This window comes from Canis aureus, chromosome 13, assembly GCF_053574225.1.
Source record: "Canis aureus isolate CA01 chromosome 13, VMU_Caureus_v.1.0, whole genome shotgun sequence".
NCBI classification, from domain to species: domain Eukaryota; kingdom Metazoa; phylum Chordata; class Mammalia; order Carnivora; family Canidae; genus Canis; species Canis aureus.
Window position 1 is genome coordinate 31,424,915 of NC_135623.1, and position 25,457 is coordinate 31,450,371.

Sequence of the window (25,457 nt, forward strand, 5' to 3'; positions counted from 1 at the left end):
TTTTTTGATACATTTTTTTGAGGGGCTGTGAATAAATGATAGCCACTCATAAATTTGAAGCCGTCTCTTCAACCATTGATCCAGCTCCCTTTCATGCCCTGCCTTAGCATTTGACATCATCTGATGTTTTGTATAATTGTTTCTAGACTTGGCGGGGGAGGAGGGGAGACTTTACATACATATATATGTATGCATTTGTGAAAAATATATGGGATTTTTTTTTTCTTGTGTGGCCTATATGATTTTATAATCATATTTTGCAACCTGAGGTTTTAGGAATCCTGTTACTATCTAATGATTTGGTTCAATTGCATTAATTCCTATATAGTATTTTTTATGTTGGTTATAGATGTATGCCTGCATCTATCTGTCTATCATCTATCATCTATTTTCATATACTATAATGTAGTTTATATGTATGGTTTATTCCTGTTAGTTGCTTTATAGATTCAGAACATGTGGGTATGCCATATTTTGTTTCCATATTGCTCTAATGAAATTTTTAGTGATTTATTTATTTTTACTTTTATAGACAATGCTGCATTTGAAATCCTTTTGTTTAGATCTAAGAGATTTTGTTAGACAGTAACTGTGTCCAGATTACCAAACAATAGATTATACAAATTATTAATTTTCCTAAGTACTTCCAAATTTCTCATCAAACTTTCTAATTTATATTTTCTCAATATGTAATAGTTCTTCTTTCAACACAATTTTAATGACTTTTGTAGCCAATTATTTTTTCCCCAGTTTTCCTTTTTTCCCTTAGATTCATTTGAAGTATGTTCGCTTTACTGTAACTTTCATTTTTATTAACAAATAAATCCTAATTGTTTTTTGTCTTTTCTCTGAATTTCCCATCTATATTTTAAATCTGTTGTATTGGATTAATTCCCTTTTGTGATTCACGTTTAGGAGACTAAATTCTTTTTTTCCCCTGGGGGGAAAAAAATCCTTTGTCTTCTGTATATTGCAATGAGAGTTGAATATTTCATCTCTGAATTATACTTATTACAGAGATCTCAATTCCTTTGTAGCCTGACCTTCATGACACTCATCTATTATACTAAGAAGCCAATTTGTCCCAGAACCTCAGAGAAAGCATTATTTATGTTTCATTATGATTTATTCATTTAAAATGAGGAAACTGTGCCTTAAAACTTTGTGAAATGAAAGCCAGAACCCCACAGTATTTTTAGTGTCAGTGTTAAGAATTAGCCTTGTAGAAATATGTGATGATTCTCTGCTTAGGCTGCATTAGAGTCTCCTATGGAGATATTAGTCAGACCAGGGCATTGGTATTTTTAGCAGCTCACAATTAATATTGATGGTCCTTTAGGTTTGAAAGCTATCTTTTAAGGCACTATGATTCTTCTCTTCCCAGTGTTTTTCTAGACAGAACAGAACTCCAAAAGCATAGGGTCTGTCCATTCTCAGCTTACAGGTATACATCAGGTGCATAATAGGAGAGCACCTGCCACGTACAGTGGTCTTAATGTTATGCTCAGTGAATTCATTACTTTTTCATTATTAAACTGCAGCCATTTTTTAATGCTACCCACCAGAGATCATCCTCCAATCACGTTAAGTTTCCCTCCAATCACATTAAGTTTCCCAGACTTAGGCTTCTCCTCCTCTCTGTATGGATTTTTACTAGTTTTAACCTTCAAGTCTGGTGATAATTCTTCAGAACTCTCCTGCTTCATCTTACAAATACCTGTGTTGAATCAGTTTGATACACTGCGCCAAGAACAACAACAACAGCAGAATGCTGAGGCTAATGATATGACTTGACTCCTAGGTGTAACTCAATAAAAATGTGTTCATTTGATTTAATCCACAAGTCAGTGCATAGGGACTGTGATTAATAAATAAAGCCTTCCCATGCTTTCTTTTCTTTTGTCTTATTTTTAAGGCTCTTACCACAGAAGCAATGAATGAAGTTAGAAGAGAGATTTGGTTTGATCAGAATCCCATTTTCTAGGTGACCCATTTTTAACAAATTTTGTGAGAAGGCATTAAAGAGATTTGAAACTTAACGATTTCAAAGAAATCATAAAATATGTAAAAAGTGGTAGCCGATCTTGAGGCCTTAGAAGCTCTTCTACTTCAAACATTTTAACATCAATTTTCTTTTACCTGTTTGTTGAGTTTTCCTTTAATGGTGCCATTTATTTATTTAGCCCTTATAGACCTTACCTTGAAGTTAGAATGAGTGTGTGAGAACATCTTACTTCAGAACTTTGGTGTCTCTTGATCTTAGTTGTTTAAATGGGAGCTGTATATGAAAATGCTTTAAAATATAAAGTAACTTGTAAATTAATGTCAGCATTTGATTATTAGTTCTGCTTTTTCTTTTTCTTTGTTGTCATTTGCTCCACATTTGGACTTCTTAGATTTTATCACTGATAGTTTTCATTAATCTTTATTTTGTAGTTTATTATTTTTAAATATTCTTTGAGTATGATAAAATCAATCATTTTTATCACATCTTGAATCTTACATTTTATTTTGATCTACTAAAATTTAACTAGTAAAGATGCTTTGTTAAAAATTGACAAGGCATTTTGTCTTCTACTTGTTTTGAGAATAAAATGGAATTATGCAATGATTACGGCTAACTTCTTCTGGAGTTTCATGACTGGCAAAGAATCCTGATTACACTTCCTTCCTTGTGTGGTTCTCTTACTCCTTTGCTTTTCTTTCTTTTTTCTTTTTTCTTTTTTTTTTTTTTTTTTGCTTTTCTTCTTGACTGATGAAGGGGAGTTTTTGTAATGCCTCTCCCTTCTCTCACCCCCACCAGAAGACATTGGAATAGAATGTTATACTTTGTATACTTAGTTGAAAAATGGACTTTTGGTACAAATCGTAACATTGAATTGTTTTTTCAAGATCAGTCTTCTTCTTCCATGGTATCTTATTTCTTTTATCCTTGCCAAATGACATGTTTCTCTCTTGTGTAATCAAAGAATACTCAGTTTTGTGATTGGCCTATCAAGTTATTATAGCTTCTAATATGCAGTTTTGTGTTTTGTGGGTTTTTTCTAAAATCAATAAATTTTAAGATTTTTGCTGGGTAGAATTTCAGAGGAGCAAAAGAACGGTTTGCAAAAAAAGTATTTTTAGATGATATTGATTCTGAACCATTTTATTTTTCCAGAAAAAACCTGAAAGTGAGAAATTGGTGATGACTGAACATACTACTCCCCTACCACTAAAAATCCCGTACAGCCTTATGTGAAATACTTTTGAGTAGAAGTCTGTCACAGATGTTTTAAAACACTGAGGCAGTTAATTCTGTGAATTTAGCATTACTGTGATCTGATATTAACAGTCTTAAAATTGCCATAGTTTCCATCTGTTTGTTTTTCTCATTTTCCTTATTTTGAATTTTTAACCTCCTCTTTAGTTCATTTCTTTTATACCCAGAAGTACCCCCTCTTTAAATATTTAAAATATTTTTCAAAATAATTTTTGAAATGTAAAAAATGTAAAATTAAGACATATCTCTCACACACACACACAGAGAGAGAGAGAGAGAGAGAGAACCCTCTAATTAGAATCTCCTTTGTAGAGGTGAGAACTTCCAAGACCTTAGAGTAAGATCCCGTTAATGATTTTGAAAGTTAGGAATAATGTAATCTGTGTTTAAAAGGGCTGGGTCGCCAGTGAGGAGGAGACTATTGTGATAATCCAAGTGTGGGCATTTTGGACTCAAGTGATGAAGGAATAGATGGCGAGAAATGGACCAATTTGGCATATATTCTGAAGTGAAAATGAGAGGAGTTGGTAATGGTTGGAATGTGGAGGGAAGGAGGGAGGCTGGGAAGCAGAAACTGGTTACAAAGTTTTACCATCTTTTGTGGTGGTGATGATTGGAAGAGGAAGTGTTTAGTGTCGGGAGGGTATGAAGTCAGGTTTTAGGTTTGGGCATTTTGAATTGAGATGCATAAGTGAATATGTCCACTAGGCAATTGAATCAATGATTGTGGAGATAAGGGAAGGTTAATGTGGAGTCATTAGCATGTATTAATATTTTTAAAAGTTACAGACCTTGCTAAGATCATTGGGTTAATAGTAAGATGGAACAGAGATGGTCCATGACCAGTTCTGTGGCTTCCAGCAATTAAAGGTGAAGTAAATGAGGAGTCTGAGGAAGAGAATCCAGTGGCAATTGTATATAATACATAGGGACTTTTTAAAAAAGATTTTATTTATTTACTTGAGAGGAAGGGAGTGTGAGAGAAAACATGAGCAGAGGGAAACATAGGTGGAGAGAGAGGCAGACTCTCCACTGAGCAGGGAGCCCCACATGGGGCTCCATCCCAGGACCCTGGGATTGTGACCAGAGCCGAAGGCAGACACTTAACTGACTGGGCCATCCGGGTGCCCTGAGACTATTTTAATAGAAGTTTTACATGCTCAAGATACATTGATCCTTGGACTTAAAAATGAAGATATAATTGACATTTAACATTTTATCAGTTTTAGGTGTATAACATAATGATTTGGCATATGTATATATGGCAAATGATCGCTACAGGAAGTGTACTTGACATCCATCACCACAAAGAAAATTTTGATTTTTTTCTTGTGATAACAACTTTTAAGATCTAATCTCTTAGCAACTTTCAAATATGCAATATGGTATTGTTAACTACTGTCACCAGGATGGGTATGGCATCCGCAGAACTTCTTTATCTCAATAACTAAAAGTTTGTATGTTAGACCACCTTTACCACTTCACCCATTTTGACAACTCTCCAGTCCCTGTCTCTGTTTTTTTTTTTTTTTTTAATGAGTTCAGGGGTTTTGTTTTTTAAGATACCACCTATAAGTGAGAGCATATAGTATTTGTCTTTTTCCAGCTGACTTATTTCATTTATCATACTGTCTTCAGGATGTGGATGGCCACATTGTTGGAAATGGCAAGATTTCCTTATTTTTTATGGGCAAATAATATTCCATCAAATATATAGTGCATTTTCTTTATCCTTCATCCGTAGATGGACACCTAGGTTATCTTGGCAATTATAAAAAAATAATGCCTTGACTGTTGTAAATAAATATCTTTGCTGCTATAAATAAATATAAATAATTTGTCTTGGCTATTTTAAATAAATAATGCTGCAATAAATGTAGGGGTGCAGATATTTTTTTGAGGTAGTGATTTTGTTTTCTTGAGATAAATACCAGAAGTGGAATTGCAGGATCATATGGTAGTTTTATTTTTAATTTTTGATGCAACTCCACACTGTTTCCTGTAGTGGCTGCACCAATTTATGTTCCTACCAACAGTGCACAAGGGTTCCCTTTCCTCCACATCCCTACCCACACTTGTTATTTTTTGTCTTTTTGATAATAGCCATTCTAACAGGTGTGAGGTGGTATCTCATTGAGGTTTGGGTTTACATTTCCCTGATGATCATGATATTAAGCAGCTTTTCCTGTCTTCCCTGGAAAAATGTCTATTCAGATCCTATGTCCACTTTTCATAAGATTTTTTTTTCTTTTGAGTTGTAGGAGTTTTTTCTAAAAATATATTTTAGATATTAACCCCTTATCAAACATGATTTGCAAATTTCATTCAGCAGGTTGCCTTTTCGTTGTATTTGTTGATGATTTCCTTTGCTGTATGGAAGTTTTTTATTAGTTCGATATAGCCCCATTTATGTATTTGTGATTTTGTTGCTTTTTGTGGGTTTCTTTTTTAAAACTAAACATTTGGCATATCTTTCAGGTTTCAAGCACCATTTTGAGTGTTACTAATGTATAATTTTATACAGTGTCACTGTGTGCATTAAGAGATCACATTACCAAGGAATCATTAAAGTTGGGATATAGTATCCATCCTTCCCCCTCCAGCTTCCCTCTTCAGGACTTAGATTGTTTGAGGTCGCTAAATTCTTACTCAGGTTGAAAGAATTTTCTCTCTCTTAAAATACGTAAGCACATTATCAAAGTCATTTTATTTTCAAAAAGTTGTCATCAGCATGGAAAATTTGGGATTCATCAGGAGTGTTATTAAATGTTTGATGTCACTGATGTCAGTGACAGCATGGGGTAGCAGATGAAAGCCTGGTTGACAAATCTGCAAGAGAATTCAAGACAATGAAATGAGGATTGGCATAGACAGTAGGTAAATGCTGTTCCTCCTTTGAGCCAAGCAGGATCCTGTCCTGCTCCATATTTGGGGGAACGCCTACTTGTTGTTTCCCCTAGAATCTAAACCATAAAGTGAAAGAAGATAGTCTTTATTTATTTATTTTTTAACTTTATTTATGATAGGCACACAGTGAGAGAGAGAGAGAGAGAGGCAGAGACACAGGCAGAGGGAGAAGCAGGCTCCATGCTCCAGGAGCCTGACGTGGGATTCGATCCCGGATATCCAGGACCGCGCCCTGGGCCAAAGGCAGGCGCCAAACCACTGCGCCACCCGGGGATCCCGAAGATAGTCTTTAGATGTCTACACCATCCCATGCAGGGTGCTGAGTACTCTTACATCGGGTCTCAATTTAACCTGACACCAGTTCCGAGAGGGACATTTTTACAGAGGTCCAGAAGCTTTGTGAAAGTGAAATCAAAGTGAAGCTTTGATTACTGGTGTTTCAGAACAAGAAAGAAAAAAAAATGCTCATCCAAAGTTACATACAAAGTAGGCCCCCACAGTGTCTTCTTCAGGTTAAATTTTCCCTAAGCACGTTTGAAAGGAGACAGAACCAGTCATGTGTTTAAGGCCTACGTGGTTTTACCTGTCCACCTCGAAATGTCCTTGCCTCTCTAAATGTTCAGTGTTCCCATGCTCTGTTGACGATGATCCTAATTTTTTCTCCCTTCTCTTTTGGTTTCAGAGGAAGAACTTGTCTCTTTTCCTCAGCATTAGTTTGTTAACTTTCTGGGGGACTTCCCTTTTGGGGGCCCGCTTATACTGGATGGGAAACAAGCCACCAAGCTTTTCCAACTCGGACAACCCAGCTGCCGACTCAGATAGCCTGTTGGCCCGGACGCTCACTTTCTTCTACCTGCCAACCAAGAACCTGTGGCTGCTGCTATGCCCAGATACACTCAGTTTTGATTGGTCAATGGATGCTGTGCCTCTGCTCAGAACAGTCTGCGATTGGAGAAACCTGCACACTGTGGCCTTCTACACGGGACTCCTGCTCCTCGCCTACTATGGCTTGAAGAGCCCAGGCGTGGAGCGGGAGTGCAACGGGAAAGTGGTGACAAATGGCAAGCAGAATGCAAATGGCCATAGCTGCCATTCGGACGGGGAGTACCGGAACTCGGAGAGTAAGCCCAGCCTTGCAGCCAAAGCAGAAAATGGCATTAAAAATAATGCAGCGCAGAGATCGCCACTTCCTTCTACGGAGAACATTGTTGTGCTCTCTTTATCTTTGTTAATAATACCCTTTGTTCCTGCCACCAACCTGTTTTTCTATGTGGGCTTTGTAATTGCCGAGCGCGTGCTGTACATCCCTAGCATGGGCTTCTGTCTCCTTGTTACAGTGGGTGCCAGAGCCCTTTATGTCAAGGTCCAAAAGCGGTTCCTCAAGAGCTTGATTTTTTATGCCACGGCCACATTGATTGTTTTCTATGGACTCAAGACTGCGATCAGGAACGGAGATTGGCAGAATGAGGAAATGCTGTATAGGTCAGGGATAAAAGTAAACCCAGCTAAAGGTAATATTTTATTTTATGCTTGGGCCTGGACGGTGTCCTCGGGCTGCCTTTGTCGACCTTTGCTGCTTGCCCTGGAGCGTAGTATTTCTGCAGTCCCAGTACCTTCCTTTCGTCTCATTTTGTAAAGAGGTGGGCAGCCCAGCCAGTCTAGAGACGGATCCAGAATTCCATTATTTGGACTAGGGAAGTGTTTTCCCATGTCCCAGACCACATCGGTCCAGGACGGTTGTGTAGAAGCACTGACTGTCCTAAGGATGTAGAAAGATGCTTGGTTTCTATATTTTAAATACTGTTACAGACATCATCTCTTTCATCCTGTGATACGGGTCAGGCTATCCCACTTGAGTATATTTTAGCTTTGCTGCTTTCCAAGCATCGCCTGAGGAAACACCCTAAGACTTCCACTGACATCTTTAGAAGATTTGGAGGTAATGCTACCTCTGAATCTTGGCATCACGTCTCTAGGTGTCAGTGTGTGCGCATACAAGTGTGAGTCACCCTTAGCTTTGCACAGCCTCAGGAATCTGGATGTTGCCAAGCAGTTAGCACATTCTTACTTTAAGGGTTCTTAAGTCATGTAGAGAAATAAACTTCACTGTGCAATGAGATTGATCATCTGTTCACTATTGTTTCTGATCCGGAAGACTATTTTAGCAAATCACAGAACCTGTGGTCAGAATAGAAAGTCTCCCTTAAAGCATAGATGAACAATCCAAAGCTGTTGGAGTAATTTCCCTGGTTTAGGGAGCAAAATGATGATGGAAGCCTGAGAGCAATTCAATGAAAACAAGTGCACCTTTTAAGTGCAGAAATATATTGCAGTAAATAGTGCCAACCAGTCCTGTTCTTCATAAGCCTTTCCCCCCCCCCTCTTTTTAAAGTTATTTATCTTTTAAGTTATGGTTGTTTGCATGACATTTGAACTGGGCCTTTTCTACTTTTTCCAACACACTTCTATACTGATATTCAAATACTGAAAGTGTAAAACTGTGTCATATGTGTGGAGTGACTTATTGATGAATACTGGAATATGTATCCAAAGATCTAGATACTCCAGAAGCAACTCTGGTATTATCTTTATTCAGTTACAAATTAACTCTTGAGTTCAGCAAGCAACTACTCATTTCTTTAAGCTAAGGAAGTGATTGTTGGTACTTGTGATGCTTAATAGATTGCAGGGATTTTATTCAATCATTCATTCATTCATTCATTCATTCATTCATTCATAAGAAACAGAGGGAGAAGCAGGCTCCTCGCAGGGAGCCGGATAAGGGACTCGATCCCCAGACCAGGATTACAACCTGAGCCGAAGGCAGGGGCTCTACCCCTGAGCCACCCAGGCATCCCATTTGCAGGGATTTTAATGGGAGTAGAAACATTAAAATTGAGCTAGTGCATAGCCTAGAATTCCTCAGTTCTTGTGGGGAAAAAAAATCTTTTCCGTGACTTTTGTGGGTAGTGAGTGCTGCACAGTTTAGTGAATTCATGAACCCAAGTCTTGCTGTAAAAAATTTTGCAATCGGTTCCCAGGGAATGCTTTTCAGCTGACTTTTCTTCAGTGGTAGATGGAAGTATATAAAGCAAGGCTATGTTGCTATTTATTTTCCTGCTATTTAAAACGGGTACATTGTAAGGAATTAAAAAAAAAAAAAACAAAAAACAGAAAAACAGCATGTTCATTTCCTCACAAGGTGGTTCTGAGGATTTATTGAATTTACTGGTTAAGCGTCAGGTTAAGCTCCTTTAACAAAGAGCCAAGATAATGGTGGCTTAAATAAGATAGAAGCTTTATTCTAAGTATGTGTAGCCCAGAGCTGATAAGATGGCGCCTTGGGTTTTCAGGATCCAGGCTCCTTTTCTTTTGTTCCCTTGCCATCTTGGTAGTGTCACCATATCCATGTGGTCTGAGATGGCTTATTATCACATCAGCACTTAAGCTCACAGGAAAAGAGAGAAAGAGCAAATGCTGGGCGTACCCATTCCCTTTAAGAGCATATCACGGAAATTGCACACGTCATGTTTGCTCACAGACTGTTGGCCACACCTAGCTGCAAGGAAGGCTGGGAAATGTTATCTTAATTCTGAGAAGCCAGTTCCCTAGCCTAATGTTGTTACTCTTGAAGAAGGAGAGGGCAGGTACTCAGATGCAAGAATATAAGTAGCAGTCTCTGTCCCTGCATGGATAGAAAGCATTTTGTAAACTCCAGGATATTTCCCAGATACGTTTCTAGGTATAGTTGGCTACAATAACTTTGACAGTTGTTATTCTGATCTTGATTGTTATTTTGCTGACATGGCTAAAATGCTTGATTCTTCACTCAGTAAAACCATCATTAAGCATTTCCTTGGTTTCCAGTATATTTTCACGTCTCCTTCCTAAAACCTAAGAATTGTTGTAGTATTTAGGTGCTCCAGGTATTATTAGTTAAATGAATATGTGACTGACAAGTATTATAGATACTTTGAAACATCAAAAATTAAATTCCTGAAGCCTGCCCCACCCCACGACCCCCACCCCACCCCCCCCACCACAACCTGCACCTCTCCTGTACCTACAGCCTTTTCCATCTCAGTTGATGGCAACTCCATTTTCCCAGCAGTTCTGACCACTACTTTGGAGTCATCTGTACCTCCTCTTTTTCTTTAAAACCCAATTTCCATTTCATCAGCAAAGCCTCTTGACTCTGTCTTCAAAAACATGTCCAGAACTTGACCCAATTTTTACCACCTCCATGACTGCCACCATGGCCCATGCCACCATCCTCTTTCATGTGATTATTGCTAAAAGCCTCTTACCGGGCCCTCTCTGCTTGTGTTTTCTTGCCTATCAGAGAAGAGGAGGCTGTAGTTGTGAATACACTGAATAGTAAATGTTAAAATCATAGTCTTTGTAAAGAGTTTATAATCAGTTTGGAGCTAAGATGTATATGCATTGAAGAAGGTGAAAGTGTAAAATACTACCCTGTTGATATACAAGGAACTGAGAGATACTTCATGATAGGAAGGATAGGATTGGAATTGGAGGTAGTTTTTGGATCCCATGACTGGCTTCTATGCATATGCTTCCATTTTGATAACAAGGCACAATTCTTAACATTTAGGTTCCTTATTTTTTCTATTTATAGCATGTTAATAATAATTCCTGCTACGGTTACTTCCTTAGCAATTATGCGACTGGTAGTCTTCTTCCTTAAGGTAAATTTTTCTTAGTTTGCTATGTTATTTGAGTCTAGCAGAAGATTAGAAACCCTTTAAAGCCGGTTCATTCTAGGTTGTCTGAGATTACAGTTATTTCATTGAGTTAGTTTTTTTTTCTTTTTTTTCTTTTTCCCTCCCTTTGAAAGCCTTTGCAAATTTTGGAGTACTTCAGTCTACCATGTGCTTTACCAGAATATGATTTTAAGCCTCATGAAGCATTATACATTAAAGCTGCTGCCTTCAGTAATGGGTCCTGTAGACAGCTGCCAGTCATTAACTGATTGGATGCAAATGATGATGGGTAAAGCCTGTCATAGTGACTGTGCTGCTAATTTATGGTTTAAATCTGGATAGTGGAGAAATGATAGCTGATTTGGACTATGTAAACCACAAGTCCTGTCTCATTATGTGGTTGATAATGTCAGGAAAATACTAGACATAGTTGATTACTGTAGTTTGCTGATTTCACAATGACTCTTTGCATTTTTGTGCTTAGGAAAGAGGAAATTTTCTCTGATGACTGCTTTAATGAACAAGCCACATAATATTTGAAAGTGTTTGTATGTGGGTGTGTGTTTAAAACAACGTATTTTGTAAACCATGTTGATTAGTATCTGCTTGAGGAAAAAAAAAAGCATTTTTTAATTCATTAAAAGTGGTTAAATGTATGATCACCCTTCTTGGCCTCTGGCTTTCTCTAAACTCCCACATCTTTGGCTCAATTGAGGACCATTGATCTCTGCTACTGTGGCTTTCAAAGCACTGCACCATTGTCATTCTCTTTTTCTCATTTTCAACAGCTTTCTCTTCTACAGGTTTGCCTCCTTCCTAAATTGATTCATTCTTCAAGGTTCTGTCCAAAGATTGCCTTTATTTTCCTTTCTGTATAGATTCTAGAACACTTCCTTGTAGATAGTAGAGGAGGTCAATAAATGTGTCCTTGAGTTTCTAAGTTATTTTCCCTGTGACCTCATATCTACATGGAACTTCTCCACCTGGATGATTTGCCAGTATCTCAAACTCCTCACCATCTTCCCTAAAACCGACTACTTGCCAGCTTCCTCATTAGTTAAGGTCATAAGCACAGACTAAAAGGTATTTAAAGTTTTTAAAGTTATAGATTAAAAAATCATTTCTTTAGAATACTTGGTTTCTTAACTGTCAATTTTCTTTATAGAACATAGAAGTATGATTTTTAATTAAACAGGGTTAATCCAAGGAAAACTTGTTAAAAAACTAAAGTTTATATTAATGCCTCTTTCTAGTGTAGATATGTGAAATAATATAAAAGATGTATATTTAATGATGCACATATTTGAAACTCTAAAGGTAATTAATTACCCAGAATTCTATACTTATTCCCTCCTTATGCAAATGACAAATACGGCCCATTTCGATATAGAAAAGCAGAAAAAGTAGTTGCTGCAGCCATGCAAAGTCGGACAATTTTTCTTTCTTCCTGGACTTGCGTAAAACTGATAGTTATATTTCAACCTCATAGTTTCAGATTTCAAGAAACAAGTATGTTGAAGGAGTCACATTTTATGGAGGAAGCAACTCATAATTTAAGTGGAATCTATACCTTCAACTCATGTGAAACTTGACTAATTCGTTGTAGATTTAATGGTCTGAGTTTTTGTTTACCTCTAGTTGAGTGTCTTCAACTGTAGTGAAGTGCTAGCATTTAAGAGCTAGCATTGAAATTGTACAGTATATTTTATTGTTTCTTAGATAACTTATTGTGTTACTTCTGAAGGTGACATAGTTTCAAAAGAGATTCACATTTTTATTAAAAAAATAGAATTGAGCACTAAAGTCAGGAAGGGTGACCAGTGTAGCATTTTACTAAGATGGCTGGCCTGAGTTAAAAAGCTGTAAAATACAGAATTTTTTTTTCTAAAACTGGCTGGCCTGAGTTAAAAAGCTGTAAAATACAGATTTTCTTTTTTAACAGAGAGATGTGGCAGAAAAGAGCTAGCTAAAAGCACCAGTAATGGCTGATTGGGAGAAAAGTCCTACAGAGTTGAATCAGGCTTCCATAGGGTAGAGAGAAATTCTTCATTGCTTCATCTCAGTTCATCTCTTCTGATTAGAAAAATAAAATGTAAAATAATGGGGCTGATGAGAATGAAAATGTCTCATTAGCTCAACTAGACTCAGGTATTTTAAAAAAAATGTTAAACTGTTAAATAAAGACTCTTACTTTTAAACATTGGAGTTTTGAAGAAATTAAATATGGTTGCTTTTTGGTTGGGATAGAATAGTCCCAGAAGTTCAAAAGCATCAGGTTTCCCTGACTCTAAGAATGGAGTGGCATGTAAATCTTTTCTTTTGTTTCAGCTCTAATGACTGCAACTACAGTTGAAGCAGGTGACTTACTACTTACCCTGTCTTTAAAAATTATCCGTAACAAAACTTTTAGGATCTTTATGGGCTTTTGAAAACCCTCAAACCTAAAATTAGCATTGCCTTAGCTTGAAATTTATATTTACCAGTAGTTATGTTTCAAATGAATTCAAACTAGCATATGATTAAAACAAGTCTGAAGTTAAATTATTCTGATTTACATATTAGTTTTTGTTTGATTCTTATAATGCTTAATATTTTGCTTAATACTTTTTTTGCTTTTCTTTTATTAAATATATAACAAATATATCATGAGAAATGTATATATATATATACATATATATATGTGTATATATATATATATATATACACACACACATACATCATAGTTGTACCATTTAAAGAATACTACTGAAACAAATAACCATTACTCAGCTTAGGAAAAAATTTTACCAGTGTCTTTAAAGACCTTCCCCCATACCTCTCCTTATTTCACTTTTGTTTCTCTTAAGGACTTTGTTTTTATTATTTTATGCTAGAGTGTCTGCTACAGTGTTAAACAGAAACGGTGACTGCAGATTGTTTTTGGTCTTATTCTTGTTTAAAAACGAATGGTTTTTTTTTAATATTAAAAAAACTAAAATTGTTAATGTGATTTCATTATGTGCATTTTACAGGTTTTTCGTAGATGCTTTTGCCTGTGGAATTTTCTTCTTGTTTCTAGTTCAAGATTGTTTTTCGGAATTAATATTGATAATGATCCAGAGTTTCCCCCATTCAGTCTGTTAATTTGATGACATATTAATAGATCTCCTAATAAGCCTACTTTGCATTCCTGGAGTAAACCCAGGAATTGCTTATAATGTATTATCATTTCTATATTTTTCTAAATTTGTTTTGCACCCATGTTCCTGAGTGAGATGGGCAGTTCTGATCTTCTGGTGTCATATTCTGGTTTCAAAATCAGTTGACCTTTCAGAATCAGTTTGGGAGTATACCTCTTTTGTGTTTCCTGAAGGATTTTATATAAAATGAGGTTACCTTTTTCTTCTCTAATTGGTAGAGTTTACCTGCAAACCTGGCTGGGCTTAATTTTTTCTATCGATATAATTTCTTTCATGATTTTGGAAACATTAAGACTTACTTTTGGATCAATTTTGGTATTTTTTTTCCCCTGGATTTTGTTCAATTTAACCAGCTTCAGATTTATTTGCACAAAGCTATACATAATGTTCTCCCAGCAAAATGTACTTTAAAACATATTTGAGATGCTTTGAGCAACAGATGTAGTTTTGCCCCAAACTTTGTGAAGATGAATTTACATATAGGGAATCACAGGGAATTTTTTATTCCTTTTTTTTTTTTTTTTCCTGTTTGTCCAGATATTTTTGACAGTTACATCTGCCTTCTCCTTCTTTGAATCTTTTTTTTTTTTTTTGGCAGGGGGGTTGTTTGTTTGATCGCTTCTAGTCATATTTTCAGGCCGTTTCCTTTCAGGGGGCTTGAGTTTCTGTGGTTTCTGCAATCTGAACTTCTGCTTCAAGCTGATTAAAGCCCAAGGCTTCGTTCATCATAGTGTCACATATGCAGAGTGAATGCCCTCTTCAGAGGGTGTTTACCCTTCTGGATTCCTGCTTTCAAGCAGTTTCCAGACCTAGGGATTCCCCTTAATTTCCTACCGATGAATACATTCCATTAACAAATATTTTTATTTTTGGATCTAACACTTTGATGTGTTCCTGTCCATGGAGGGGATGTCTGGACATTGCACTCCACCATAGTACCAGAAAAGGGAGGTTAAGAAGTACCTTCAGATCTGGCACCTGTTAAGAAATGACTAGGGCACCTGGGTGGCTCAGTCAGTTAAGCATCTGCCTTGGGCTCAGGTCATGATCCCAGGGCCCTGGGATCGAGCCCCATGTTGGGCTCTCTGCTCAGCCGGGAGTCAGCTTCTCCCTCTCCCCCACCCAGGCTTCTCTTTCTCTCTCTCTCTCTCTCTCTCTCTCTCTCTCAAATAAGTAAATAAAATCTTAAGAAAATAAAGACATAGCTAGTATCTTTGAAATTTTAAATTCTCTTAACGAAAGAGATCCAAGCTGCTAGTGTAAGCTAAAAAGTGTATTAGAGCGCTATCTTACACAAAATGAAATTAAAGGTGTTTGACTCTTATGAAACGTGGAAAGGTAAAAATATGTTTGTTTCCTCCTCTAATAGGCAGTTACAGATAATGTCGCAGATAGAGCAGATTTTCAAGAAGACAAATAGATGTTTTTTAGTTTATCCTTATTACGTGTACACCTATTACTAGTGATCATGGATTTAAAAGAAAATTTCAGTTAAGTCTCAAGGGATTATGAAAAAAATCTGAGATGTTCCAAGTGATATCATAATTTTTGAAAAAGGTTTTGCTGTAGACGACTTTATATATCACTCAATTGGGAAGGTAGTTAAAACAGTGCAAACCCTATTTCCACATACAGGTATTAAATTAGAATTCTCATCTTTTTTGCTTTGCATTTTGGTATTAAATTTGTCTGTAATTTTAAAATATGTATATTACCAGGGGGATCTAGCAGGAATATACATGTTATGTGCTTACTACAAATTAAATAAGGATAAAACATATTAAAAGTTTTTATTTAAAAAATGATAATATTGTTTTCCAAGTAAGAAACCATAATCCGATTTGATTAAATTGTAGAGAGAAATTAAAAAAAAAAAAAAAACCTTCTGGAGGGCAGAGCTATATTAGAGGCTTTATTGTGTCTTGCATTTAGGATTCTAATTCCCAGTAATACTAGCTGTCACTCTGAACGTTCATTCAGTCATCTTAAACAGCTTAATTCAATTCTTTTATGTAAAGCACTATGGGATATTATGTTAAAATATCAACATTAATATCTTTTTTGGGAGGAGTATAGACATTTTAATTAGGAAAACTTTCTAGGGATTTTAAGTTTGGAAGGAAGGAACTGGATGAAATATTCAATACACCAGCTGAGAGTTACATTTTGACAAAAACAGATTACTGAGGTATCAATGCACTTTTTTCTGTGAGTGTAGTTCTCCTGGATGGGAGAGGAAACTCACTGTTTTATAATGTTTGGGGCTCTGCATATTGCAACTGGGAGTTTCTATAATAAGGAAATGTAATAAGTCATTTTTTTCTTTCGTCTCTTCTCTTGGGAAAAGGGGGTAAATTTCTCAAATTATTTATCATGAGACTACCAGCAAAGAGCAGAAGATCTCTGGTATTTTAATATATTATCTGTTTTTACTTTATCACTTGGCTTACTCTCTGAGTTTTACAAATAAGCTTTGGTGGACGCCTGGGTGGCTCCGTGGTTGAGCGTCTGCCTTTGGCTCAGGTCATGATCCCAGAGTCCTGGGATCAAGTCCCACTTCGGGCTCCCTACATGGAGCCTGCTTCTCCCTCTGCCTGTGTGTGTGTGTGTGTGTGTGTGTGTGTGTGTATGTCTTTCATGAATAAATAAAATCTTTAAAAAACAAACAAATAAGCTTTGGTGGTTTGCAAAATTGGTATACAGTACCTCATTTATGTACTTAACTCCATTTTTGAATTAACTGAGTACTTTCCAAGAATGGCTTCAAGTCATGTTGAACCTAGTGGTGAAGATTGAATAGTACTGTCCGTATTTGTGTGAGTGTTGAAAACAATTTTAAAGTAGAAATGAGTTTCTGGGCTAATGTAATGAAAGCATGAACATACAGCTAATGATATTGTACAAATCTTTGTACTCTGCATTTTTCTTATCTTTAGTCACAGTGATATATTTGGGACTACTTTTGCCCTTGAAATTCTATTACTTGGAAGCAATGGTACAGGATTCTAAAATCGCTTTTGCTGTTACGCATTGGGACAATGATTTTGAGATACTTTTTGAGGACAGGTAGTATGATCACTAAAGTCCTTCTTGTGCCATGCCTCCTTGCTCTGTGGTATGATTCTAGAAGCAAGAGGTTATGTGGTCTTTGCTCAGAGGCCTACCATGCTTTGGTTGTGGCTACTGGTTCTCATTCCCAAAATGAACCTAGAGTAGATATGTACTTTTGAGGTTTTAAGTTAAAGGGTTGGGCTTAGAGAAGTGTATCCTAACCTCAATCCTGATTATTTGATAGGAAAATATAGCTTCTCTATGGGTTTTAAACAACCTACATGGAACTAGTCCAAATGTCATCATTATTTAGGACGCATGGACGAAATACACAGATTCATGTCTCTAAAACCACATAATCTAATCATAACTTCTGGTTGGTAATGTTCATTCATCACTAATGCGTGTCCAATGGATGTGTTTGTTGCAAAAGATCCTGTAATGGCCTCTGAGAATTCCCTGTTGTGACCCCATCTAGTTACGATTAGAGCTTCAGGAGAATAAGCCAGCCCTTCTCTTTCTTGTGCTGCTCAATTGATGTGATAAGGTCATTTTAGTGCATTGACCCTTCTGATTCTTCCTATTTATTTTACCCATCTGGATAGTAGCTTCCTTTCACTGTTTGGAAGTAGAACTTTCTGAATTGTATATTTTAATTATGTTAAAAGAGAAACAGCATTCTTTGTTTCAATATCGTGTTTTTCAAGTGATGTAAAAATGCCTCAAGTATTTGCTGCGTAGCCTTTTCTAAGAATCCTTATCTCATGACCTGTAACAGGAAAAAAAAAGGCAAAGGCAATTAACCTCCCTCTTTTTCTGTTGTTAATAGCTTAAAGTACAGGAGAAAATACTTCCAAATGGTAGTTGCCCAAATTTGTGCATATATCGAAGATAATTAATATTTATTTTTAGAAATTTCGTATAGTTATTCAGTAGATAATTGTTCTTTTTTTCTCATTAGCATGTATACATCTTTTTTACTCACATACTTTATTCTTAAAACTTGATTAGTTTTTCAATCCCTTTTATCTAGTATTAACACTGCTTTTGCTGTGTTTAACTCTAGCTGCTGAGTTGATAAAAGTGACTGTCAAAAACTAACATACAGAGGCTAATGTAGAGTGTCCCGATATACTTTTTTTTTCCGATATACTATTTTTGAGATGTACTATATTTTTATTTTAGAGGCAGTTTTTTTTTTTTAATAAAATGTGAAGTTCAGGATTTTCATTATTTTTCTTACCTTAAAACTGGCTTTAGGAGTATTTAATACTGCTTTGAGTTTGTTTTTATTGGCCTGGATTTACTTGGTAATGAAATTCTCAATGGGCCTCCCAGAGATACTGAATACAGGGGATGTACCGTGACAGTATGTATCTAGTTGGTCATGCTTCTAATGGATGATAATGAAACATCATTCCTTTTCCATTATAATGTACTTTCCAGGATATATATCTGTTATTTAATCTTCTCAGTTATGCTGGAGTTTAACTTGGGCAAACATCATTCCACCTGCTTCACAGATGAGAAATTAAGGGAGAAGCAGAATGTGCAAGGAGAAACAGCACAGTAAAGACTGCAGACTTTGCAGTAAGAGGTAGGCGTGGGCACTGATCTTAACCCAGGCCATTAATAGCCGTTTTCATTATCCTTATTTATAGTCTTGTCGCAACCCTTCTGTGCCTCAAGATGCTGGTCTGTATAGTGAGGGTGCAATACCACTGTGTGGCACAGAGTTTGTGTAGCACACCTTGCCCAGGGTTTGGCCCACGTCTCATGTTTGCTACATTACTGCCTTTACTGTTGCTGATAAGAGATCAAAGAGACAGGTAATTTACTTCAGTGTATCCAGAGCTAATTGGTACTAAAACTGAGGTTTTGGATATTTTATTTTACATTTCCACATCAAAATTGCTTTCAGTGTGGGGTGCCTGGGTGGCTCAGTTGTTGGGTAAGCATCTAACTCTTGATCTCAGCTCAGCTCTTGATCTCTCAGGGTTGTGAGTTCAAGTGCTGGGTTGGGCTCTACGCCAAGCTGTGTGTAGTAGGTTCCTTTCACTGCTGGGAAGTGGAACTTTTGGAACTGTATATTTATCTGTGTTAAATGAGAAGCAGCATTCTTTGTTTCGATTATCATATAAAAGTTCCTTTTAGTGACACATAGTAGGAAACTAACTTGGGGCCATGTGAGGGCAGAGACTCTTCCCACTGATGACGGGATTCACTGTGAGATAGATTATGAGATTGAATTATAAGAGAACAACGGGGATTAAAAAATAATAAAAAGATTCTCTGTTTCCCAGCCCTGGAGTTGTTTAGAACTCCTACTATACTTGTATAAAAACTCTTGGCCTTTCTAAGCATTTTTCATCTTTCAGAGTGGGGCCACATTCAGATGATAACCAGTCATGATAGAAGCAAGGGATTCTTTGGGACATTTATGTTTCTGATGTAAAGTCAGAAGCAACTCAGCCACTTGTTGGATTTTATCACCAGTCTGAAGGTGCCCATTGAACAACTTAATGGTCTCAGTCTGACTTTGTGAGAGATTAGCCAGATAATGAGGAATTTCTAAATAGCCCCCACTGAATTGGTATGTCCATAAATAGGGTCACTCTATGCGGTATGCCACTCACATATTCACTAGGTGTCTTATTGTCCACTTTTAACAGTGTGATAGGCAGAAAAGGGTCTGTTTGTGGGATTTGAGGAGAAGCACAGGTGCTTCCAAATTGTTTCCCCTTGGCCAATCATTACATTTGTAAATGCAGTTGTATTTACTGTCCTATTATGTATTACCGTGGGTTAATCTGAAATTTTGCAGACAACATATTGCAATTAGAAAAGGAGATATGGAGCAGATTTTTTTGTTTTGTTTAAATGGAGAATCCATGGGAAAGATTCCAACCACAGATGAGAGGTTAATGAATGAAGGCAGGTTCAGGGGAGACCCAACACCACAGATCATGAGCAGTACTGGTAGCAGACTCTGGACTATGGATGTGGTGGTGGCTCATTGTCAAAGTCAGGAATATGGTAGAGATTACAGATGCTGAAATGCTGAAGAAGAACCCCAAATGTGTTAAAACAGCAACAGAACACCTGCACTGAATTGCGTATGTGGATATTGCAGTGTGCACGTAGATATTATAGTGAGTGACAGTGTTTCCAAGACAATCTTACCATACAAGTGTTACCTTGTCGTTTTCAGTACTTAATTTCCTTAATAAGAAAATAAATTTAGTTTCAAGTCCATCTGGACTAACCAAAGATACAGAACCAAGAGAAGTAATTGCATATTATAAAATTGCTCTAATTAGAATTACATATAAGTATATAATATATGTATTCTGGTATCACATGAATCATAATCTTTATGTCTACTTATTTCACTTGACATTTTAACTAGACCCTTTCTTTTCTTTTACCCACTTAACAGTATGTTCTTTTTTTGGTAATAATCCAAGATTTCATTACTTTAGGAAAAATAAATTCTTACGGTTTATAAGGGCTTTTATATCCCTGGAGTCATATGAAGTGACTATCAAATAATTAGCAAAAAGCCCAGGCTACAAACGTTGACCCCCTTACAAGCTTTACTAACAGAAGGAGTGTAGTTAAAAAGAACAACATTCATTTGTCTTAAGTTCCAGGAAGTTAGCGGCTCTTTTTTTCTTCTCCTTCCGCTTTTTTCTTTTTTTTTCTCTCTCCATTAAAATGAGAAAGTGTAACATAATCAACCTTTATGATTTAACAATGATAACTAAGTTATATCTTTGATAAGACCATTTTCAGGAACACATCTACAGTCCAGGTGATGCCAAAGGCCTTGGAAAGAGGCACACACTGCTTTTGGTTTCTGTGGGTTGGTTTCTATGGGTCACTTCTCCGAGGGGCACAGTTTCCTCAACTAGTGTCAGCTGCGTGATGATCTCCTGTGTTATGTGGATTAAAAGAATTCACATGTACACAAAGTTTAGCCTAAAATAGGCCTAGAGTTGGGCTCCCCGCATGGAGCCTGCTTCTCCCTCTGCTTGTGTCTCTGCCTCTCTCTCCTCTTGTGCTTCTCATGAATAAATAAATAAAATCTTAAAAAAAAAAAAAAGGCCTAGAATCCGAATTAGACATAATTCTTAACAAACACATTAGACATGCATGTGTTTCTTTTCTTTGATGAGATTTCAGTTCTGAATCCTTGTTTGGTGGTAGCATTCTGATTAAAACAAGTGACTCATGTTTGAAGGAAACAAAATTCAGGATTTATCACCTTTTTAGTGCAGTTAGATGTTTCAGGATTGCCAGACCCTTACATAGAACTCAAGATGGTGATATAAGTAAAGGCCTGCATGAAAATTCTAAGGCAAAAATAAAAAACTGAGGGCAGAAGCCAAAAGTGAGAGAGTCCTTCCTGATGTGGTGTCTGCATTCAGTGCACCAGTGCAATGGAAATGCTGGTGTGATCACCCTCAGGCAGGATCGCTTAGGTAGACCTGAAGGGTAAGGGGCTTCAATTTTTTATTTTATTATTTTTATTTTATTTATTTTATTTTTTATTTTAATTAATTAATTTATTTATTTTAAGGGGCTTCAATTTAAATAGTAATATTGAGAGTCCTTCAACTTTGCTAATTTTTGGAAGAGCATCTTCTTCCAAAATCATAAGAAAATTACTTTAACTTTAATAGTAGGTAAATATACATGTCTTCAAACTTTTAGTCTAAAGTGAAAATAGCCTTGAAAAAAAAAATTGCTCAAATCGCCCTGCATTGATTTTGTGAAATACAGGAAGAGGAAGGGAATTGCAATAGGATAAGTTTGAAGTTAGTCTGTGAACTTAGCCATGCTATGTATTTGAATGAGGGCTTTGAAAAAAAGTTGGAGGTATTGCTGTAGGATCATTTAACATTTCTAGAGGGAGCTTCCATTTGATTTTCTCTTTAGAACAACTTTAGCAAGATGGGAATATTTAATTGTTCTTCTGCCTTTCAAAGAACATAAAATAAACTGGCAGATTGTGGACTCAGTACAAGAGGAGCTTTCGTTGTGAATTAAGGTCAAGTTTCTTCGTAAGTGGATACCTTTTAGATGCAGTTGAATATCAGTATGAAGGGCCCTTGAGATACAAGAGTTATTCCTACTACTTCACTTCCTGATATTTGAGCAGAAAAAAAATTTGTTTTCTTTTTGGAAATAAAATAACTTCATAGATCAGATTTTTCAAAGCTTATTCAGTAAGACGTAGCAGTAACTGCTCTCCCTTCATGTGATCATCATACATGCTTTGTCTTAGGAAATAAATCATGTACTTGTTAAACAATGCTTTGCAAAATCTCTCTTCCATGTAAGACATCTTCAGGGCACTTACAAGATCTTGATAAATGTGTTGAAGTCCCCTGCATCTCTGAGCAACCACCTTTTGCTTATACAGAGTATGTTCTATTTCCAATGAGTTAACTGGAAAATGTGACATTTAAAATTACATTCCCAAAGAAATGTAAAACACATAATATATTGTTTGGCATTACTTTTTCTGTGGTGGGGAAAATACAGTATGAAATCTGGGTACAGGTTAGCGTTATTTTGTTGTTTCTAGAGGTTTTTGGTTTTGTTTTGCCCCTAGCAGTTCTGAGGGGATGACTCATTTGAATAATTTATTTTGTTTTCATATTATGCTCTGGTCCCTCCATTAAATACATAAAAATATTGGGTGTTATAATAATATGCTAGCCTACTTTGTATTCAAACTCAGTTTTGAGAGGGTGAGTTAGCTTTACCTGATGCCTGGAAACAATCTGGACCTTCCTTGTGGGTACCTTTTTGCTACTTGGGGAGTTAACTTCTGTTTTTGTCATCAATGAAATGGGTATAGTCATATACCTCAAAGGTTTTTTATTAGGCTAAGTTCTGGACACTGTCAAGCGTAGTATAGTAAGCTTTAAATAAGTGAAGGCACTATTGCTATTTTTATTATTATAAAAAAGTATCTTTTTTAAAAAAATTCCTTCTGTACCACTTTTCTCTCTCCACTCTTTCCTCTGCCATGGCTCCTGCTGCTGGAAGGTGAGGACATGAGATGGGATAGCAGTGCCCTCAAATGAGAGAGCAGCTTCTTAAAATACAAATTTTGTAAAACAACAAGAATAAAATGAATACTCTGAATATTTTCAGACGCTACAGGGAAGGACTTTTAAAAACTACATCGAGATCTTAGAATAAACTAATTGCATTTTTTTTGAACTTTAGATCAGAGCTTTATTATATTTATTTTCAGAGTTTAAAGTGTGAATTGGATTCATGTGCTCACACTGTCTATTAAACTATGGACTTTAAAAACATTGATTTTTTTTTAGTTTTCATCATCACTTCTTGGATGAATTTCAGAGATTTTATTCTAGTAAAACTGTACTTTAGAAAAAGTACATTTATGAAATGAATGCATCGCTAAAATGTATAGGCCTAAAAATGTAAAAAAGAAAAAAAGTAACATTAAATATTAATGAAAATATAAGATCTTTGTTCTATTGCTTCAAAGTGTAATTACCAAGTGAAAATTTGAAGATAATCCCAAACATCTGTTTCTGATTGTCTTAGTACAAGAAAAAGTTTAGGGACTCTTAAAACCCTTTATTCCTTAAGTGGGATATAGGGTAACCCCACTCTATTTTAAAAGAATGTGGGATGTGACCTTAATTTTTCTTCTCTCTCCTTTCCTTTCCTCCCCTCCCTTCCATTTCCCTTGTGTTGCCTCCCTCCCCAAACCCAGTTGCAGACAGTTAGATTAATTATATTCCTACATTCATGGCCAGGATGATCCCTGAAGCTTTCCTCTCTTTTATTCATGTGTTTATTCTTTTATCTCTATTCTTACCCTTTTATTTCTACTCTTAATTTCATTTCCCCTTTCTTTGCACCATAGACAACTGCTCTAATGTACTTGGTTTGCATCCTTAGATTTATAATTTATCTTTGTAAAATGTGTAGTGATATTTTGAATGGAAATTAATTCATAATATTTGTAGTCAGTGTGGTGACACAAAATGCCTCTAATATTGTGAGTTTTTCTAAAGGTATCTAAGGTCCATTTATGTTACATTGTTTACAGGGGATTTGTGGAGCCTCACTTCTGCATAGTAATCCATAAAATGTTATGTCCTACATGGTACTTTCATGATGGACATGTTGATCGCTTCCCACTATCAGCCAACCCTAAGAGGCTTGCATTAAATACCTTTTTACATGTTCCCTTAGGTGAAAATTTCTCTAGGAGTGAGATTGCTGGTTAGGGCTTATCTGGAGCTTAGTGACTCTTGTTGATTGGACTGAGTTCTCTCAGATGGCACAACAGGATGGGTCCCAGGCTGACAGGGCCACTAAGAGTACACAGGGCCTTCCCCCACAACCCCACCAGTACTTGGCATTATCCCGTTTTCTAAATATTGCCAATCTCAAATCTCATTGTCATAACTTGTGTTTCTCTGGGTTACTAAAGAATTTGAATATTTGTTAGAATGCTTTAACTTATTTATTTTGTTTTCATTTTTGTTCATATCCTTTGCCCATCCCCCCCCATTGGATTTCTTATCTTTTTCTGGTTGCTGTGTTAGTTTTTTCTTCTAAGTATAGTCCCTTATTTACATGTTTAAAGTATCTTCTCGTAGTGTATTAATGCATGTTTAGCCTTGTCCATATTATCCCTCAATAACTAGAAGTCTTTAATTTTAAGATACTCAAATTCATTATTTTTTTAAACCGCTTGACTTATACTTGGAGGTCTTTTTAAGAAGTGTCTTTTCCTCCCACAGAGATATTTTCCTACATACTTTTGTTAGCTTTACCTTTTCACATTTAATTTTTAAAACTATCTGGAACTTAATCTTTTGTATATGGTAAATATGGTATAAAAATCAAGTTTTATATTTCACTTGTATTATGCTTAGAAAAAAATTTTGAGTTTATTAATAATGTGAAAATATTGATTGAAATTACATAGAATTTATAGATTAATTTTGGAGAATTGGCATCTTTATCATGTTGAATTATCCCACCCATGAGTCTTGGGATATTTCTCCATATTTCCAAGTTTTGGTTTGGATACTTTCAATTAGACTAGCTAGATTTAAAAATTGATCTGGTATAAAAAAGTTGGTTGATGTGATCAAATTTAAGTAATAGAAGAAAAACCCCATAGCCACACTGATTAATTCTATAGGATAAATATATAGATGTGAAATTAGCCATTTTAAGATGTACTTTCTGTAATTCACTTTAATGTTTTTCTCTAAACCACATGTATGGTTGCTAAATCTTAAATCATTTTTTAATTCAGTATTTTTTTTT

At 36.0% G+C, this 25,457-nt stretch overlaps 1 protein-coding gene across 5 annotated transcripts in view; it reads left to right on the top strand.

The window, feature by feature from the left end:
• The window catches only part of TMTC2 (transmembrane O-mannosyltransferase targeting cadherins 2), a 388,467-nt gene that overhangs the window by 183,870 nt on the left and 179,140 nt on the right, over window positions 1-25,457 (top strand). For all 5 annotated transcript variants that reach the window (XM_077845667.1, XM_077845665.1, XM_077845669.1 and 2 more), the window contains one exon: window positions 6,852-7,680. In XM_077845667.1, coding sequence (XP_077701793.1) covers window positions 6,852-7,680 — 829 coding nt within the window. The remainder of the gene's footprint in view (window positions 1-6,851; window positions 7,681-25,457) is intronic.